This window comes from Protomyctophum bolini (genome assembly GCF_963924005.1).
Source record: "Protomyctophum bolini genome assembly, chromosome: 23".
In the NCBI taxonomy this organism is placed as follows: domain Eukaryota; kingdom Metazoa; phylum Chordata; class Actinopteri; order Myctophiformes; family Myctophidae; genus Protomyctophum; species Protomyctophum bolini.
In genome coordinates, this window is record NC_137884.1 from 27,023,097 (window position 1) to 27,043,747 (window position 20,651).

General features: G+C 42.9%; 2 protein-coding genes and 1 long non-coding RNA gene across 5 annotated transcripts in view; 2 read left to right on the forward strand and 1 right to left on the reverse strand.

Moving 5' to 3' along the window:
• Positions 1–15,667, reverse strand: part of slc41a2b (solute carrier family 41 member 2b) — a 64,871-nt gene extending 49,204 nt beyond the window's left edge. For all 3 annotated transcript variants that reach the window (XR_013963555.1, XR_013963556.1, XM_080757339.1), the window contains exons 1-5: positions 15,545–15,667; positions 12,543–13,364; positions 10,028–10,135; positions 3,739–3,810; positions 2,283–2,427 (exon numbers count right to left, since the gene is read on the reverse strand). Coding sequence is in view for 1 of the 3 variants with exons in the window: in XM_080757339.1 (XP_080613465.1) it covers positions 2,283–2,427; positions 3,739–3,810; positions 10,028–10,135; positions 12,543–13,193 (976 nt within the window). In the remaining 2 variants the exon portion in view is untranslated. The remainder of the gene's footprint in view (positions 1–2,282; positions 2,428–3,738; positions 3,811–10,027; positions 10,136–12,542; positions 13,365–15,544) is intronic.
• LOC308310797 lies at positions 13,637–14,180 on the forward strand. The gene is made up of 3 exons (XR_013963541.1): positions 13,637–13,764; positions 13,828–14,034; positions 14,098–14,180. It is a non-coding gene; the product is annotated as an uncharacterized lncRNA (long non-coding RNA).
• Positions 15,668–15,934: 267 nt separating the features above from the next.
• nopchap1 (NOP protein chaperone 1) lies at positions 15,935–19,320 on the forward strand. Its single transcript, XM_080757343.1, has 4 exons — positions 15,935–16,055; positions 16,159–16,233; positions 17,168–17,301; positions 17,976–19,320. Exons 1-4 carry the CDS (start codon positions 15,995–15,997, stop codon positions 18,153–18,155), a joined length of 450 nt encoding a protein of 149 aa, XP_080613469.1. The 5' UTR covers positions 15,935–15,994; the 3' UTR covers positions 18,156–19,320.
• Positions 19,321–20,651: the final 1,331 nt, after the last annotated feature.

The window sequence follows — 20,651 nt, forward strand, 5'->3', positions numbered from 1 at the left end:
ACACCTGTATAAAAGCAGGATTGCTGCAGGTGAAATGGAGTTCAGTATCACCTGAGGCTAGTAAGAGACACCAGGGAGAGCGCTGCGAGACCAGGACCTCATCAAAAGGACTGTAACAGTCTCTAAAAGGACAAACAGCCTGTAACAGTCTCTAAAGGGACAAACAGCCTGTAACAGTCTCTCTCTCAAGGTCCTGCTTTGTGTTCTTTAACTTTAGCCAGCACCAGAGTAATCTAGTAAGATAGTAATGACACTCCCGTTGACTCCCATTGTAACAATTCTATCTCAATGGAATAGTTCCAGCCATAGGAGCAATGTTTGGAACTATCACCCACAGGCACCCGCTTTGTCTCAATGGGATAGTTCCAGCCAATAGGAACAATGTTTGGAACTATCGCCCTATAGGCAACCCGCTTTGTGGCGAGATCAAAGCGTGTCACCACTCTCTTCTTACTACATTACTCTGGCCAGCAGGTGTATTTTGTTTCCCATTTATTGGAACGGTATTTTGGCCAGTAGTATTATTATTTATTTTTGTATAGTCACCGACTTGCACTGCATACTTTTTTGGAGGTAAATAAATAAAATGCCTGGAATGTACTTAGTTGTGGACCTGTCAACTCCCTGGAGCCTACGGCCAGCATTATAATGAATTGCATTTTTTTATAGCGCTTTTCCAAGTGCTTTACAACGGTTCATTAATTCATACATTGGGAGGTGAATCTTTACAACGGTTCATTAATTCATACATTGGGAGGTGAATCTTTACAACGGTTCATTCATTCATACATTGGGAGGTGAATCTTTACAATGGTTCATTCATTCATACATTGGGAGGTGAATCTTTACAACGGTTCATTCATTCATACATTGGGAGGTGAATCTTTACAACGGTTCATTAATTCATACATTGGGAGGTGAATCTTTACAACGGTTCATTCATTCATACATTGGGAGGTGAATCTTTACAATGGTTCATTCATTCATACATTGGGAGGTGAATCTTTACAACGGTTCATTCATTCATACATTGGGAGGTGAATCTTTACAATGGTTCATTCATTCATACATTGGGAGGTGAATCTTTACAATGGTTCATTCATTCATACATTGGGAGGTGAATCTTTACAACGGTTCATTCATTCATAAATACATTGGGAGGTGAATATTTACAACGGTTCATTCATTCATACATTGGGAGGTGAATCTTAACAATGGTTCATTCATTCATACATTGGGAGGTGAATCTTTACAACGGTTCATTCATTCATACATTGGGAGGTGAATCTTTACAACGGTTCATTCATTCATACATTGGGAGGTGAATCTTTACAACGGTTCATTCATTCATACATTGGGAGGTGAAGCGGCGAACAGTCGACGTCAGCGTCCTCACTTCCCACATTCACACACCAACCAACGGTGGCGAGCTCACACCGACCGACTCACTGGAGGCAGTGTGGGGTTCAGTGTCTTGCCCAAGGACACTAGGACAGGAGGAGGAGCCGGGATTCGAACCGCCGACCAAAGGGAGCATTGGACGACCTGCTCTACCTCCTGAGACACAGACACCCCACATCACAGTGTGTGTTTGTGTTAGGGCTGCAACGATGAATCGTAATCGTATCGATTATTCAATTAGTTGTCAACTAATTTAGTAATCGATTAATCGAATTGGCAACTAATCAGTGGAGTTTTTTTTGCAATTTATCATGTTTTTTTCCCACTTAACCATAGTTTTTTTCCAGTCGTTAAGTGTAACTAAACTAAAGAGGAGTGATCCATCTCTCTTCCCTTACAATCTGATGATAGTTGGACAGTAGCGACACATAACGATTATATTATCAAGAACAAAACATATTTTTTAGTTCAGAAGAGTTCCTTCTAGACCGACACATGTGTAGCTATTCATTAATCAAATGTATGTAGTCAGAATAAGCCTAAAGACACCATGAGTTGCATTAATTGATTTTAATTTTGTAATTTTAGTTTGTCTTTTATTTGAATAGCAGCCTAATCAGCAGCCAATCAAATGTATGTTGGGAAGAATTATCTTTTTTGTTAGTTTGAATGTCTAAAATAACCTAAAATAATCTGATTAATCGACTAATCGTTTAAATAATCGGCTGGTGAATCGATTATGAAAATAATGGTTAGTTGCAGCCCTAGTGTGTGTGCGTGTGCGCGTGTGCGTGTGCGTGTGCGTGTGTGTGTGTGTGTGTGTGTGCGTGTGTGTGTGTGTGTGTGTGCGCGTGTGTGTGCGTGTGTGTGTGTGCTCGTACCCTGCAGCAGGGAGGCGATGAAGGCCGTGGCCACGCTGCTGGAGCAGAGCAGCACGGCGTGGCTCATCTGGAACTTCCCCTCTGGGATCCAACCCAGGATGACGGCCGCCACCGCCGCCAGGAAGCCCACCACGGTGGCCTGGACCTAATGGACCCAACCAGAACCAGAACAACAAGGTAAGGTAAACTACTGTAGGCTGGACCTAATGGACCCAACGCACAAGAGAACAAGGTAAGATAAACTACTGTAGTCTGGACCTGGACCCAACGCACCAGAACAACAAGGTAAATAATATACTGTGGCCTGGACCTGGACCCAACGCACCAGAACAACAAGGTAAGAAAAACTACTGTAGGCTGGACCTAATGGACCCAACGCACAGGAACAACAAGGTAAGCAAAGCATACACTCAGAAAAAAACATGCAGTGATCCTGGTCAATAAACTGCCTCCCCCTGGCCAGACGGGGCGCCTGATGGAGGGGAAAGGAACTGGTTGGAATAACGTGTTCCTTCCACGCGCTACGTCCAACCAGGGAAACTCCCCCCTGTCAGGTGTAAAGGAGCAACTTGGACACTCAGGCATGAAGGAAGGACCCTTGTCCCCCATATATGGGGGACTAGGCTGGTGGAGGGTGTGTAGAGCCCAGGATCACATTAGATAATTGACACAGGGGTGAAAAATGGGTTACAAAATCGTGGGATAAAAAATAAAAAAAAGAAGGTAAGCTAAACACAATTATAAATAATATAGGATGTTAACACACCCCTGTTGGCGTTTTAACACATTTAGGCCCGACGTCGAAATAAAATAAAAAGTTCGCTCTGAAAGAACATATATACCTATTCAAAGATTTGTGCTGCATTTTAACGATTTTTCAAAAATAGCAGACCTACAAGTTCTACAAGCTCATATCGCACCACCGAGTAGCGCTATGAGCTTGTAGATGAGAGAGAGAGAGACAAGTAACACCAATAGTTTAAGGTCAAGACAGAAAGAGAGAGAGATGCATTTGGGAGAGCACAAAACAGTCATTGGGAAACCGGTTAATAAGTTATGCGTTTACATAACTTTATAGCCCAGACTGTACACCTCCTTTTGTGAGCTCGTGTTGCATAACTAATTATGCAATATGAGCTCTCAAGGAAGGAAGTATAGAGTATTCATAATAATCTGAATCATCATATATACACTGTAGTAAAAGTATTATTGAAATGACATTTTCACAAAGCACTACTACACATATTGACTCATCTTATCAGGATCCAGAAACCGGGTAGATTATTACCGGAAACCTGTTCAGAAAGGGCTGTTCAACAACACAGACACACTGTGTGTGTGTGTTCCATACAGCCCTCACAGATATACAGATAGATTATATCAGGAAGGAGATCGATGGAACGACCTGGCAAGACGCCCTGCCACGAGTCAGTGAGCCAACGTGCGAGTCGATTACCTGCTTCAGTGCCAGGTTCCCGATGATAAGGTTCCACTTCTCTATGGGAGAGTCCATCTTGCCCACGTTCACCTGTGTTTGGGAGACAATAATAAGGCTGCTTCAGCACAAAAGCATTCACACACTCATTTTCTATCAACAAACAACACAGAATTCGACATTTTGGCTGTAGGGCCAGCTGTGGTCGAGTGGAGCACCACAGCTGGATTAGAACCACTTGAAATGTAGTGTCCCTGTTAGGGCTGCAAATCTTTGGGTGTCCCACGATTTGATTCAACTCGATTCTCAATCCAAAAACGATTACATTCTAAAGCATTTTCTTTTCCAGATTCAAAACTATTCTCTATTCAAAAAGATTCTCGATTCCAGGATATCCACTCCACCTTGGAGACCATTCTGTGTTTTGAGATACCTCTGACTGTTTCTTTTCTACTGTTGGGAAATATCCCTGAAGAGTTTCTAAAACATGATAAATATTTAATCAAGATCCTCTTAGCATCAAGTAAAAAAGCGATCACACGACGCTGGTACCAACAGGACCCACCAACGAAAGATCAATGGATGGTCATTATTGAGGAACTGTATTCTATGGAAAAACTAACATTCATACTTAGACTACAAGAGGATAAATTCTATAAAAAGTGGGAAAAGTGGAATCTCTTCTCTCAGCCTAGTGATATTGCATTAGGATTTCATTGAATGTTTGTTGTAATATGAAAAATGCAGCCTTTTTTCTTTTTACTTTTTGTCTTTGTCTTTTCTTTCCGTATAGTCTTGTTTATTGTTTTTCTTGTCTGTTCTTCCTTCAATAAAAATTAAGTGAAAAAAAAAAAGATTCTCGATTCAATACTACAATACAATACAGCTGTGCTGAACTGAAGTGATTATACTGACTAGTAACTAGAAAATGACTGAAGATATGATGTTTACTGTGATTAGAGTAGGCTTACATTTCATATCACAAACACCATGTAGTGAAAACTCCTGTAACTGTAAGCAAAATTATGAATCGATTTTGAAATCGTTCATAACGGGAATCGTGATTGTAATTCGAATCTATTTTTTTGACACCCCTATAGTCCCTGTTGTTATGGGCATGTCATAAAAGGTGAGCAACTGAGCATTATGCAAATATAGTTCACAGTGTACTGCGTTGCGACCAGGGGGGCAGTCAGACAGATTTTTTGTGAAGCCACTAAGGAAATGAAAGTTCATATAATGGCCTGTTGTGGCGCTATCATTGGGCTCAAAAAAACCTATAGCCCCATAGAAGTCCATGTATTTGGGCCCAACTTCACCTAGACTGTATTACCTTAATAAACATGGTCATGAATACTTTCTGCTTCCAGTCACTAGTTTAAAGTCTCATTTCTAATGTCATAATATTCTTTTTGGAAAATGATGGCCCCATTTATTAAAAAAATTACCATAATGTCGCGCATGTTCTGAGGGGCGTGGCTACCGTTACAGTTCATGAACGGGATCCCTCTAACCTGACGCTGCCAGATCCAAAAAGCTTGCTACACAAATTTGTTTCACAGCTTATTTGGATCTGGGATCGCGGAAGCAAATTCGATGACGGGGCTGTTCCTTTTTTTCAAGATACATGGTAGATGATTGGATGGGAGCGTCTGTCTATCACCGTGTAGGCGTGCAAACACAACCAATCATATCGACGTGTCTATATACCATCACATCCGCATCCCGCCTTTAGCTCACGCTGATTGGTTCGGTACGAAGCAGATCTGACTCAGGGCTCAACTCCGTCAGAGATCCCAGATGAGTGTTGTGTTGGGGAATATGTTTCCGCAATACCGCCCTCATCTGGCAGCGTCAGGTTAGGATCCCTCACCCACTCGAGTCAAAATAAAAACCAACGAAGAAGAAGGGGGGAAGTCCCGCCTCGTTGTCTGGGCCAGCCAATGGCCAAACTGGGCTCAAACGGATCTTGAAAGATGGCGACTTACAGTGCAAGGGATTTCAGGCTTCATTTTACATTCATGTTAGACCCGGGGAACGCTTTGTCCATATTTTTTACAGTCTATGGTTGCGACTTGCGAGATTTGGTGTAGAGGGGACAAGTAACTATAGACCCCTGGGGTGCCCAGATCAATGGGCTTTAAGCCTTTAAGTGGTTATCTGCATCTGCAGTGCATACTGTACACAGTGTGACTTATGGAAGATCATACATTATGCAGAGTAAAATAGGGTGCATTTTGCATTCCAAAACGCAGTTTATAGTTAAGGGACGCAAGAAAACAACGACCTCTGTATCCACTGGATGCACTACTGCACTGTTTTTTATTCTAGTTTATTTTTGCTAGCTTTAGTTATAATCATTTCTTCTTCCGTTTTCTACATGAATTTAACCACATAAAAAATGAAATGGGAGTTAAATGCTGCATTTTGTAAAAAATGGCAAAATATGACTCCTAACGTAGTTCAAGTGGGACTCATAAACTGTCCCTGGGACTCATCTCTAGAAGACCATCCCTGCATCCCGGGACTACATTACATTGAAAACCTATTCACATCACTGATTATGGAAATCGGCCAAATATTTGTTTGACTTACTAACAGAAGCTGCCCAAGCACTGACAGCACACATTGTGTGAAGGGCTGGCGAGCGAGGGTGAACTGAATGAAGGCACCATTTCTGCTAGTGGAGCTGCTTGCTTTGCATTTTGGGAAGGAGTGCTTTGGAGGATAGGGAGGGAAACATAAACCGACACTGAGCTGCCCTGTCCATATTGACACAATAAGGAGTGAATGTGGAGCCGGGCTGTGAGAAGCCAACAGAGACAAACAAAGAGGGGAATTATGTTCCACAACACACTATTTCAACAGAGCAGCGAGAGAACGATGGAGTCGGATAGAGAGAAGGTGAACATGAGAAGCTCTGCTATATTGTGCTATGGACGGTGTTGCACAAGATTTAGGGCTCCATTTTCCTCCCCTTATCCCTAAACTTCTTTGCCTTTTTTTACTATTTTGAAAAACATTTTTGAATAGTACAACTAGTCAATCTACATTGACAGACACGTTGTGAGCTTGTAGACTGGCCATTTTAACTATTCAAAAATATGTTGCAAAATAGTAAAAAAAAAAAAAAAAAAAAAGGCAAAGAAATTTAGGGATAAGGGGTTTAGTGGTGACGAAAATGGAGCCCTAAATCTTGTTCCCTAAGCCCTAAGTTTGCCATTTGAAAAACCCTGGCGTGCCTAGTATTTTGGGCATGTCATTTGGGGCGACATTTTTTTCAAGTTTGGGATTTGTAAAACCCCCCCCCCCCCCCCCCCCACCTCCTGCTCCAGTTATTACACTGGCCTGGGGCGCAGCCCGAAGAAATAGAAAAATAAGTAGAAAAGAGAAGACAAGACAAAGAAGGCTATACTACTGTAACTAGGACAACAACAACTCAAGCCCAACACACACCGGCTCCGTCCGACGTGACGCAACGCATTGCCGCGCGGCGCCGCCTGGAAAATAGAACTGGTTCTATCGGCGCGTCAGGCGAGGCGTCAGCGCACGTCGGACGCCGCCGGTGTGCGATAGGTTCATTGAAAATAACGGAGGCGGCTGTTTTGACGCGCGGCGTTCACAGACGGTGTGGGAGGCCCTTCAGTCACACTAAGTCAGGACGCACAAAACCACCTAGGAGTCCTCTACAGTGATCTACAGTACAGAGGTTCTTAGGGTGTCCCTAGGGTGGGGAGGCAGCTTTGAGGCTGGCCACTCCATGTGTGTCGGAGGAAACACGTGGCTAGTATCTACAGTTCTACACCAGTGTTTCCCCAACCATTTTTCTGCCAGGGCACACACTTTTCACAGCCCAAAAATCCCAGGGCACACCTTGATACACAGGGGTCAGCTTAAAAGACAACAGCAAAAAGCAGGCTGGAACGCACGGGCAAGCAGTGTTTTCTTTTTGTACGTGCCAGGAGAGTAGGTGATGTGCCCATGTAAACAAAGCCACACATTAGCATTTCTACGGCCGAGGGTCATTAGACTGGTGGGGATGGGCAACAACTGGGCAACCAGCTGTACAGTCTGAGTGGCGCAGAGGAAAAAGCTCCAGGGGGTCATAAATACAGCACAGAAGATGGTTGGCTGCCCTCTCCCCACACTGGAAGAACTACACAGAGACCGCTGTCATAAAAAAACTCTGAACATTATGAAAGACACTTCCCACCCCGCTCACTCACTGTTTGAACTGTTGCCATCAGGCAGACGCTACAGAGTGATCAAGTCAGGGACCAACAGATTCAGTAACAGCTTCTATCCCACAGCGGTAGTTGCACTCAATGCTGCTAAAGAATGATCTGTTGCTGCGACACTTTTAGTTTTTTCTCTGCTATCATAAGTACAATAAGGGTTTGTTGTGCGATAACAGATGAAATGACATGTTTGTGCATTAGTGCTGCTGGGGTTGTGCAATAACAAGAAGTCATGTGTATTTTGTTTTAGCTTGTATACAGTATGTTGTTTTGTGATATAATGCACTGATTGGCTTTTAATTTCGTTGTACACGTTGTAATGACAAATAAAGATCTATCTATCTAACAACCGCAGGCAGCCCAGTATAGGGTTACTTTTCTTCCTGGAAATAAAAACGTCTGGGTTTCCGAGGCTACTTTTTTTGTTCAAATCAAACGGCACACACCTGGCCATTTCAAACGTAATGGAGGTATAATCCATAATGTATTGTAATAAATAATCTCAACAAGTGGAGGAGTGTGAACAGAGTAGGTGTGTAGATCAACCCCACCCCAAATCCACCGGTCTCGTTTTCACCCGACAACGAAGCTGATATGCGGTACAACGCCCTAACTAATGATATGTTGGTAACACACTATGTCACAGAAGGACATGACCTCAGTGATAATAAGAGCACAACAACAGAGGCTTACAAGACCACACACACACACACACACACACACACACACACACACACACACACACACACAGTGTGTGTCTGACGTCTCGTTTGCCTCCCGCAGAAGCACAGAGCCACATCATGTTATATTTTAGGTCAGTGACATCGCAAAAAAGGGCTGACTGGAGCAGAAGGTGTGCAAAAACAAAAACAAAATAGCCTTCATGAACAGTTTTAATAACAACAATTATTAAAATGTCAGTGTCATGGTGACTGTTTAAACCAGTTTTCTAAAATACCTACAGTATGTGTCTGTGTCAGTGGTGCTCAATATTTCATGTCAAGGACCCCCAGAATTATCTGTATTTGGCTGCGGACCCCCATTTGAAAATATGTTGTTCCAGGGACCTCCCAGAAGCAAACATTTGAGTTAAAAATGTTCGCTCTGAAAGAATATATAAATAATTCTTGCACCACATTTTTACGATTTTTCAGCTAAAGTATAACATAATGCCTAAAACACCAAAAGGGGTTCCCGCCCAAAATGGGTTAAGACAAGTGTTCACTAAAAACGCCGGGACAACAACGCTCCACGCGTCCCAAACTCTTCTCCCTTCTGGCTCCAAAACTATGAAATGCACTTCATCACATCACAGTCAGAACTGCAGCCTCACTCCCAATCTTCCGCCGTATAGTCTGAAAACCCACCTCTTCAGACTCCACCATGGCCCGTAGCACTTGCCCTAGCCTAGCCCCTTAGATAGCACTTTATGTAAATTTAGACAGACTTATAGCTCGTTATACGTAGAGACCGCACTAGAATTGCATTTCATGTAGTCAGATAGCACTTTATAGTACACATGTATATTGTATAATATATAATATAGTATAGTATGTATAGTTGACATAGATACTCCACTGTTACGTTCTTAGTTTATACATGATTCAACTACTTTTATATATATGTGATGTATGCCATGCTTTTGTTTTTGCTTAATGTAAAAGAAAGGAAAGGAAAGGTACTATGTTTACCCTGCAGGGTAACTGGACTAAGCTCAAGAACTTGTTTACAGCCAGGCCCTGCTCATAGGACATTTCATGGTAGGGGGTTCAATGCCTTGTCCAATAAGGGCACTTCAGCGGTGGTAATTTTAACGTGCCGGTCCGGGGGATACGAACTAGCGACCTTTCCGATATCAAGACCGCTCCGCGCAAACCGTTCGGCCACCGCTGCCTCAAGTCGACTCTGGATCAAGAGCGTCTGCTAAATGCCTAAATTGTAAATTGTTAAGTGTGTGTTGTTTCCATGTGAAGTTCTTTCTGTATATATGCGTGTGTGTGCGTGTGCGTGTGCGTGTGTGTGTGTGTGTGTCACTCTCTGTGGTCGATGACTCGGCTGTTTTTCTCTCTCACCGCTGTAGACAGTCTGGAGGCCAACGTCATCTCCAGGTTTCCCTTCAGTCCCAGCAGGGCAGGAACCAGGATAAAGATCTCTGTGATGTATCTGAACGCCTCCCAGTGCTGGGAGGGACGGTAGAAGATACACAGAGAAACAGTTTAAATATGAAGTATGATCTCTGTGATGTATCTGAACGCCTCCCAGTGCTGGGAGAGGGACAGTAGAAGATACACAGAGTAACAGTTTAAATATGAAGTATGAACTCTGTTATGTATCTGAACACCTCCCAGTGCTGGGAGGGACGGTAGGTAGAAGATACACAGAGAAACAGTTTATTATGAAGTATGAACTCTGTGATGTATCTGAACGCCTCCCAGTGCTGGGAGGGACGGTAGAAGATACACAGAGAAACAGTTTATATGAAGTATGATCTCTGTGATGTATCTGAACGCCTCCCAGTGCTGGGAGGGACGGTAGAAGATACACAGAGAATCAGTTTATATGAAGTATGAACTCTGTGATGTATCTTAACGCCTCCCAGTGCTGGGAGGGACGGTAGGTAGAAGATACACAGAGAAACAGTTTAAATATGAAGTATGAACTCTGTGATGTATCTGAACGCCTCCCAGTGCTGGGAGGGACAGTAGGTAGAAGATACACAGAGAAACAGTTTATATGAAGTATGAACTCTGTGATGTATCTGAACGCCTCCCAGTGCTGGGAGGGACGGTAGAAGATACACAGAGAAACAGTTTATATATGAAGTATGAACTCTGTGATGTATCTGAACGCCTCCCAGTGCTGGGAGGGACGGTAGAAGATACACAGAGTAACAGTTTATTATGAAGTATGATCTCTGTGATGTATCTGAACGCCTCCCAGTGCTGGGAGGGACGGTAGAAGATACACAGAGAAACAGTTTATATGAAGTATGATGAACATGTCCCACCTTAAAGATGAATTAAAAAAACACACCCATGTGAAGTGAGTGTTGCCCAGTCGCTCACACTATATTCATATCAGCCACATGACGTCTCACTTCGCTAATTAGTGCCCTAAACAAACATTAACCCATTTTTTCTGAAAAACCCATGTTTCTATGTCAGTGGTGCTCAACCTTTTTCATGTCAAGGACCCCCAGAATTATCTCTATTGGGCCACGGACCCCCACCTCCAAATATGTAGTTCCAGGGACCCCCCCAGAAGCCAATATTTTAGTTAAAATTGTTCGCTCTGAAATATATATTCAAGATTTGCACCACATTTTCACAACTTTTCAAAAATAGCCAGACCTACAAGCTCGTAGCGTGGCACTCAGTGGCGCGCTACGAGCTTGTAGATCTGCTAAGTCCATAAGTCTATGGATGATGAATTGAAAACGGTGGACCCTACTTGTAAACAAGTGTAATGCTTTATGGTGTCGTCCACTCACAGTTAACAGTTTTTGTATTGTGTTGCGCTTGAAATGTACTGTAATTATTATTATCATTATTAAAAATAAACTGTTAATAAATACTTCAATCAATCAATCAATAGACTTGGCCGGCTCTAAAGTGCTCTAAAACATTGTAATATCTCAAAGTCCATCGACTTGGCTGGGAACGATTTATGGTGGTACGGGTGGGGCTAATTGTCAGGCATTATAGCCCATTAATACACTCGAATGGTTAATGACCCTTTAAGCAAATATTAAATAATCATCATTATACTATATATAAACAACATAAAAAGTCTCATCCATCCTCTGAACAACAGTGCTTTGTGATGTGGATTTTCAATTTCAACATTATTATTGTGAAATCACAGGTTTACAGGTGAAGTTATGTTGGTTCTGCAGCATTAGTTTAAAGAAAAGAGTTAGAATAGTAGAGAAAGAAAGAAAACAAGAAAGACGATGTCCAAAAGGAAGCATGCAGACTTTGCTTATATACCGGTAGTTTAGACTAAATATAGGGTCTATTCGCTATGCAGAGCAGACATCTGTGGGGATAGATAGTACTTACTTGACCCTATGAAATGACTATTTATCATTACCCAACAGCCACAAAAACTGTGTGCGTTGTTGGCTACAGAGAAAAGGGACCACTGAAGTGACCACGTAACATCTTATCGACTTGTATGAAGCCACAACTTAACCCATTTTTTACCTGAAATCAGATTATAAAAATGTCTGTTTGAAAATGACAGTTTTCTGAAAAAGCTATGTTTTTCTATGTCAGTCGTTCTTCGATTTAAAAAAAAATAGCAGACCTACAAGCTCGTAGCGCGCCACTCGGTGGCGTGCTATGAGCTTGTAGATCTGCTATTTTACAATAGCTAAAGCATAACATATTGCTATTACCCAAAATGGGTTAAGCTCAACTTTGGACATTTTACCCTTTGGTGACTGCTGCCTTCAACCCAGGAAGAAAAAACTCAACCCTGGCAGAGAATGTTACGTGAAGTCAGTGTCTGGGTCTGCCTTATCCCCAGAGTCACTTGGGTGTAAAAACACTTTAATAACGGGGAGTTAAAAGTTAAAACCTTTACCTGCACCACATCCAGCACCATCCCAGCCGACACCGTGCCAAACCCGGCCAGCAGGAAGGGCAGCAGGATCTGCAGCGCCATGGCCAGCCACGACTCCTTGGGCAAGATCCGGCCGCCGATCCCAACCGTTCCCCCGTGGCCTTCCTCGGCCGCTCGCTGCACCGCTCCTCCCCCCTCCCCGTCCTCCTCCTCCTCCTCGTCGGCCTCCTCTCCTCCGGAGGAGAGCCTTCCCTCGGGCAGCATGGGCTCGGTCTCAGAGTAGCGTCCTCCTCCGTTGTCGCTGCAGTCCGACAGGGTCAGAGAGGAGCGGGCGGCGCGGTCTAAGTGACGTCGGCCCTCGGCGGTGTGACTCGGTGCGTCTGTCTGGCGGTAGCCGTTCCCGTGGGGTTGCCCCGCCTCGCCGGCCCCTTTGGGCTTGGCCCCCACCAGGTCCACCATGGCCAGCCTCTCCTCCTGCAGCTTAGTGTATCCAGTAGGAACCATGGTCTGGAACAGGGAGGTGATTCGCCCGGACGAGACGGGCTTGTTGAGGGAGAGACCGCTCCACCCACCACCACCGCCGCCGCCCGCTCCACTCATACGCGCGGACAGGCTAGTGCTGCCCAGCAGGGACGACTCCCCTATTGTGCCCCCTAGCGAGCGGATGCTCATTCTGTGTCCTGAGGCTGACGCGGTGTCGTCTCATGTCTCGCCCTCCATCCAGTCTGGGCCGTTATGAAGAAGAAGAAGGGGCTGAGGAGACTGTAAAGGGACGACTGGTGGTTATGCCGGTTGGACGATGATGCCACCCATCTTCACCGTCATCATCCGTCTGAAGCTCGTCTAGTGCCAGATGGACATAGTAACAGATATAAAAACCATTATACAAATGTAACTATATCGTTATACTTTTAGCTTCATCTTAGGCGGTTCAGCTGAACAATTGAACAAATTAATAACTTGTTAAAGAAATAATTAAAATAACAAAGAAATATCAAGGCTAATAGGGAGTAAAATCTTGAAGCTGATTTGAAAGATAATTTTGGAGACTAACTCGGCACAGATTGTTCACTACAGAGATGGGTAACTAAAAGGTCATAGGTCATAAGGTTAGAAATAAGTTCAGGTTTAGGCATAGTTTTACTGGGGTTAAGTTTAGGAATAGGGTTAGGTTTAGGCATAGTTTTACTGAGGTTAAGTTTAGGAATAGGGTTAGGTTTCGGCATAGTTTTACTGAGGTTGAGTTTAGGAATAGGGTTAGGTTTAGGCATCGTTTTACTGAGGTTGAGGTTAGGAATAGGGTTAGGTTTAGGCATAGTTTTACTGAGGTTGAGTTTAGGAATAGGGTTAGGTTTAGGCATCGTTTTACTGAGGTTGAGTTTAGGAATAGGGTTAGGTTTAGGCATCGTTTTACTGAGGTTGAGGTTAGGAATAGGGTTAGGTTTAGGCATAGTTTTACTGAGGTTAAGTTTAGGAATAGGGTTAGGTTTCGGCATAGTTTTACTGAGGTTGAGTTTAGGAATAGGGTTAGGTTTAGGCATCGTTTTACTGAGGTTGAGGTTAGGAATAGGGTTAGGTTTAGGCATAGTTTTACTGAGGTTGAGTTTAGGAATAGGGTTAGGTTTAGGCATCGTTTTACTGAGGTTGAGTTTAGGAATAGGGTTAGGTTTAGGCATCGTTTTACTGAGGTTGAGGTTAAGAATAAGGTTATGGTTTAACTGTTTAAGCAACAGCCGAGGCGAAGTGGGAAAAGGAGGAATATCGGTACTGAAAACTACAACAAGAGCCAAACTTATAATGTGAAGCCAGAGTATATTGCCAAGTCCAGTCAGTGCCGACCTGGAAGAGGCAGTGATGAAGACTAAGGTGGAAGCTGAGCTGTTTATCTCCGGATTGAAGATGAGCCACCTGCCTTCACCGGGATCATCCGAGTCCTTAACGTCTCTCTCAACAAAGCGGTTTACATTACATCAGATCAACCATGGATAATTGGGCTTCTTACTTTGATTACCCAGCTGATTATATTATATATCCAGGGTTCTCACGAAGCTAAACACTGATACGTTTTCTTTCAAGATGTCTCTTTTGCACCACCTTTATATTAACACGCACGTCTCCGTCCCGCATTGAGTTTTTGGTTTGTTATGATGAAACCTCTGAAGGGGATTACTGGGATGTTCCGCCAGGCTGTAACACCCGGGGCGAGTTGGTAAAGGAGCGAGCAGTCTCGTATTCCAGAGATGTTACGTCAGTGTAATTTCTGTACTTTTTTTTATTTTTCCTGGTACTGTAACTGTGCCCATACATACCTTACCCACCTCCCCCCCTCCCTCCCCTCCCATGTTTCCATTAAGTATATGACGAACTCAAGCAGCTCCAGCAATGCACCTCTTTTTTTTTTGTGGTTTTGCCATTCCTGAAGCTGCAGCCATGCAGGTCGGTCTCATGAACACTGCCAGTTAAAGTTATACATCTAGTCCAGACCATTTCTAAAACCATGATTTTCCTAAAGCAGTGACTGTGAGTGTGATAGTCTACAATACACTACTAGGCTAGAGTTAGACGTCTAGTATTTGTTGCGGTTTTTTAAATACGTAACAGGCCAAGCAAGCAAGCAAGCAGGAGCTGCAGGAGTCAGGACTGAAGCACATTAATGCAGACATTATATACAGGCCTCCATCTTCCTTGTACTACTATATGGCATTTCTGCCTCAAATGAGTATGGCGGTTTACTCAGGAGGAGTCAGGACAGTAGGACATCATAAAATCATGTCACCATATGCTGTTGTAGCAGCCAATACACCCGGCGGTGCTAGCTTATAGCTATAGCAAGCGGAGAGTCAACATCAAAACAGAGGAGAGAAGATGCGGAAAAAAAATACCTATATACCGTACGTGAGCTTGCAGCTATCGCTTGTGTTCGGAGAGCAGCACCGTCATACGGCAGACAGTGAACACTCAAGAGTATATAAATTGAGCATAAATAACATGTTTTTATTTTTTTGCGTTGACAATAAACTCACATTAGTCGTTGAGGTCGGTGATATGAATGATACGGAGCAGAAGAACCCCGGAACGGTGACAGGCTAGTAGCCGAACCGCAGCACAGACACCAACAACTCGTCACCGTCAGACCAAAAAGAAAGTGCCACCGAATATTTTCAATAGTGGAGGCTGCGCATGCGCGGAGCACACCTTGTACAATTCAGTGTGACCACCTTGTACCATCCCATAGTCCCAGAGGGACGGACAGTCAGTCGCGTCGCGCCAGCCAATCATAAACGACGATGCCCCCCCTTTTGGGGTTATGGGATCTTACGGTGTTGTTTTGAGCAGCAGGGATCAATTACTCCTCTAGGGGGCGCTATGGTGGAAACCCCCGGTGAAATGTTTGCTTTAGGTTAACCTTTCAACCGGATGTTGTCCTGTTGAGAGAGACGCGTGTGGATTTTTCAAAACCAAAACAACATTAAATGGAACTAAACGGCAAGAAAACGAGCTCGCAGGATTTGTTGTCATTTGGCAACGGAGGAGGTTTGGATAATTGTCTTCCTTGTCAAACCGATACGGATTCGTGTCTCCCATTGCAGTGATTGTGATTAAGTTAAACAATGTATTTTGTCTTTTTAAATGACAGGTCTCCATGACACGCTGCTGGTCAAGCCAAAAGCTGGACAGACATTACAGACTGAGAGGGTCCCCAGAAGTAATGGTGAGATACATTTCTTGTCTGTCTGTCTGTCTGTCTGTGTCTCTACAAGCTATCTTCTTTAATATCTCCGTTTTACTGATAATCGATGCCCGTCTGATTCTGAAAGTACCTTAAAACTTTGTTTATTTTGGCCTATCAAGCCGCACGAGATAGCCGAGTACTATATAGGCCCTCTCGGGACCCCCGTAAAGGTGGAGAGGGACCCTCCGTAAAGACGTAAACATCCAAATGTCAGAAACCTTATACGGGGGTCCCGATCGGGGCTATAGCCGAGTACAGTCCTCAGCTGATTCGACCCTCATTCAAGGGGGAATCCTCGATCAATCCCTTGGCCAGGGAATATGCTTTATATGAGCTTATTATGGCAGTACTATATACTTGTCAACTGCATGGTAACACTAGCCGTAAACAACTTTAGATTCAATTCAACACCAACCATTAATACTGTGTAACTTATTAACTGCCCATCCAAACAGAAACGTCCTTAATATCTGATTGTATTAAACGTTACACTCACCAACATTGCAGCTGCGGAAAGCTATTTCTGTCTGCAAAGTGTTTTTGTTTCATAAAAAATCAGACAGACGCAGACATGTTATGAGCTACTTTCTGTCAAGAAATTCTGTGCAGTGCATGTGATATCACACAACACACAACGGGTCCTGTGTGCACCACCTGTTTCTAAAATGAATGCAGGAGCGGCAGCAGGACGTTGCATTGTTGATAACGAGTGCTTCCAAACTTAATCGTCAAGTAAAATATAATCATAACAGCCCTATACCTACCCTTTGTTCCATTCCTACTCTCCGATGTACTACTAATGTCCTTGAGGGTTTCACAGCCAGGTGTGATGATAACGTGCTTGTGTTTATGTTCTGTGTGCTATAGTTCTGGACCGGTTGCATAGTTTATGTTCTGTGTTTGTGTGCTATAGTTCTGGACCGGTTGCATAGTTTCCTGCCACAGATGGCCCAGGCCAACGAGAAGCTCCAACAGCAGATAAGTGAGTCTCCTCAGGGACACTTTGACATCGAGTGTGTGGAGGACGCAGAAAAAGTCATAGAAATGGTGAGTCAACTTTCGTTTTTTTTTAACTTAAAACATTTGTTTTGGGTGCTTGCGTTGTGAGCCTGAAGGCTCATATAGTCTGGATTTTCACCGAACTACAACATGACGTCACGAGCCGCGGTGAAGAGCAAACCACCGCCACCGCTCCAGCCCTTCTCTCTGTTTTTACTCACCACCGCTCAACGTTATTTCAGCTCCGGTGGTCAGCTCACCACCGGAGCGGTGGTCAGCTCACCACCGGAGCGGTGGTCACCTCACCACCGGAGCGGTGGTCACCTCACCACCGAAAATCCAGACTATGAATAGGCCTTGAGCCACTACACCGACTCTGTACGGCACTTTCACCTGTTGTTCCTGTTTTAGGCATGCCTCATTATTATTGGAAAAAGTGCATTGCATCTACTGTACGAGCTCAGGACACAAATAATAACAAATAATATTTATATACAGACAGACACAGATGTCAGTCAACTCTTGACACAATATACAAAAACTATTAGTGTCAGTCAACTCTTAACACACCACAACTATTAAATATCACTTGCCCTACCTTTTTTAATGAATGAATGAAAAGAGAGGCGTTATCTATAGAATCGGTTGTATGCGTTCATCATCAATGATTTGATTTATTTGACACGTCGTGTGTGGTTGTTTTTATTTTGTTTTTCTTTCAGGATGTTGCACTTGTAGAGCTCAGCGACTCGGACAGTGACACAGAGGAGCAAACGTCTCCTGAGGAAACGTCAGACTCTGAAGAGGAGACGGGGGTTACGGAGGAGAACCTCAGACTGCCGGGTGATAAAAACAAGAAGAAGAAAGCAAACATCCAAGTTGTGGACAAACAGGGACATTAGGGTGTTGTTAATAGTTTTGTGTGTCTAAATAGACTTTACATAGAAAAATTATTATTATATATATATTTTTTTTAAAGAGGGATGTGTTGAATGGCTTCATTGCTGTAAGCACATCGAGTTATATTGTGATTTGATTTTGTCCATAATTGCCCAGCCCTGCATGAACAATATACATATTTTGAACTCTGTCCAGAAGTCATGTGCCTTTTTGTTTTGGCCACAGTGTAGCCTGTATGTACAGTATGGAGGTGTGTTGTTGACAGTTTGATTTGTCTTATCCTCCATTTTCCATGTACTGTATATAGAGTAGTCGCAGTCCAGCCACCCTCGAGAGACCCGGAAAAGAAATCACCGTTCATTTTCCTCATCATAGACTTTTCAGAAAGTATTTATTTAAAGACGTTTATACGCCGCGGACAGAGACAACTCTTGTCGTAACAAATCATGACAATAAACACAATGTTTTTTGGGGCCAAACAAAGAATTAGAAAGTAGAAAAAAACAACACTTTTTTTTGGTTGTTTTTCTTCTTTGTAATTATTAGTTTGGTCCAAAAAGTTTGTTGTCATGATTTGTCACGACTCGAGTTGGCTTCGTACGACGCTTAACAGGTCTTTAAACAAATACTTTTTGAAATGTCTGATGGGAAAGGGTGGCGGGACTGCGACGCTCTATATACAGCTCTCCTGTTGTGGGTTTAGTGGACCTCTATACTGTAACAGGTAGGGGGATATTGCATGGTTGACGATGCAATACACGTACGATATTGGTTCATTATGATAACACGATTCAATCATCGATTTTTCTGTTCGGGTTACTACCGTATATTGTTACACCCTATAGTAACAGGCTAGCCTGCAGCCTGCTTTCTGATCTAGAGGGTCGGGAGCGCGAGGAGCATTGGTTCACCGTTCTGAGTAGAAATACAAGCTCGTTTTTTTTAAATGGCCAACGCCAAAATCTAAAACGACACGGATGCTTTCCTGGTTTTAATGGCTTAAAAAAAGGTATAATGACGAATAGGTGTTCCAGGTCTAAAAGTAGTAAGCTTGTGATATGTGAACATTTTGAATATATCATTTTGAAAATGATGATTACAGGCTACAGTTATGAATTGTTTGGCTGTGTAGTACATTTTATTTCTGTATTAAAAATGTAAAATATATTCTGTTTTGGCTAATTGTATGTTCCAATATTAAAGACCACACAGGTAATAAAGCATAAATGAAGGCCTTGGAGTCTTAACTGATTCCATTTTAAAAGTAGTTAGTAAATTATTTTAATTTGGTCGTAATCGACTGCAGCCAGTGGACAGTGGGTCCAGTTCCAGTTTGCATATGATGGAAAAACGAACAATTGTGCAATTTGATTAAAATTAAAAAAAATCTGTGTCCAGTGTAGCAAGATTCATTTATTGATATTTATATCAAAATATATCCCTAGATGCAGCTGGACTTTTTGTTCAAATATATTGTTTTATATTTTTATGCTCTTTGATAATGGGTATTAATTAATGCATTGACTCAATTCATTCCAAGTTATTAGTCATGTTTTGACTGCTTTATTTTCACTGCATTTTCTTGACTTTCATTTTTGTAATTAATAGTAGAAAGTTGTTTATTAAAGTGATTGAATCAAGAATAGTCTACGTATTTACATCAATGAAACAGAACACAACACTGTCTTGTTAAGAATGCTCATACTGCTCAGAGATGCAGTCAGGTTTATTAGGGTCTAGGTAACACAGGAGACCAATGTGGTGGAGGCAGAGTGCTCGACTTGAGCAGTGGCTTTCTCTGGTCACTAGATGGCAGCAGAAACTGTAAATGGTGCATGTGGGCTGATTCACTCATGATGCTGTTGGTCATTAAACTTAAGTATCTTCAGCTTTTTATGTTTATTTTTTTAGTATTCTTAGTATATATACACTCTAAGGTCTAGGGCAGCTACAGTATGTTGCCGGGGGCAGTCCCGAAAATGAGCTAAAATACTGTTTGTTCGCCATTGTTCTGATCGATGGTCCATTTGCTCCTCAAATACTGTACATAGCACACCCTCTCTGTACTGTTCCAACAGACCATAAATAGCTTACACTCTCAATGTATTGCTCCAATTGATCCGAAAATACACTTTCTGGAGTTTAGTCTACAATCTATGAATTACAAATCTCTGCATGTCAGTACGTCCTTCACATAATGTCGAACTGTTCAATGAAATCTACTAAAGTGAAGTACTGTAGCGTACAGACAAAGGTCATAGAAAAATCACACTTGTGTGAAGAGAGGCGCCCACTAGCTGTGGCTGCCACATGACGTCATGGGGGGGGGGGGCATTCATTCATTGCAGATTCACTGCCACTATATACGATTATTGAATCGTATAAAACGAAACCACACATGACGTCTCACGTCGCCATTTAGTGGCCTAAACAAACTAAATTAAAAGTCCATAGATTTGGCTAGCAAACGATTTTGATTAAAGTGCTCCAAACTAACA

Bases quoted from the DNA above. Each gene is read 5' to 3' on its own strand.
- nopchap1 (XM_080757343.1), top strand. From the start codon at position 15,995: ATGGAACTAAACGGCAAGAAAACGAGCTCGCAGGATTTGTTGTCATTT. The intron at 16,056-16,158 runs GTTTGGATAATT...TTTAAATGACAG, and splicing joins GTCATTTGGCAACGGAGGAG to GTCTCCATGACACGCTGCTG. The intron at 16,234-17,167 runs GTGAGATACATT...TGTGTGCTATAG, and splicing joins GAGGGTCCCCAGAAGTAATG to TTCTGGACCGGTTGCATAGT.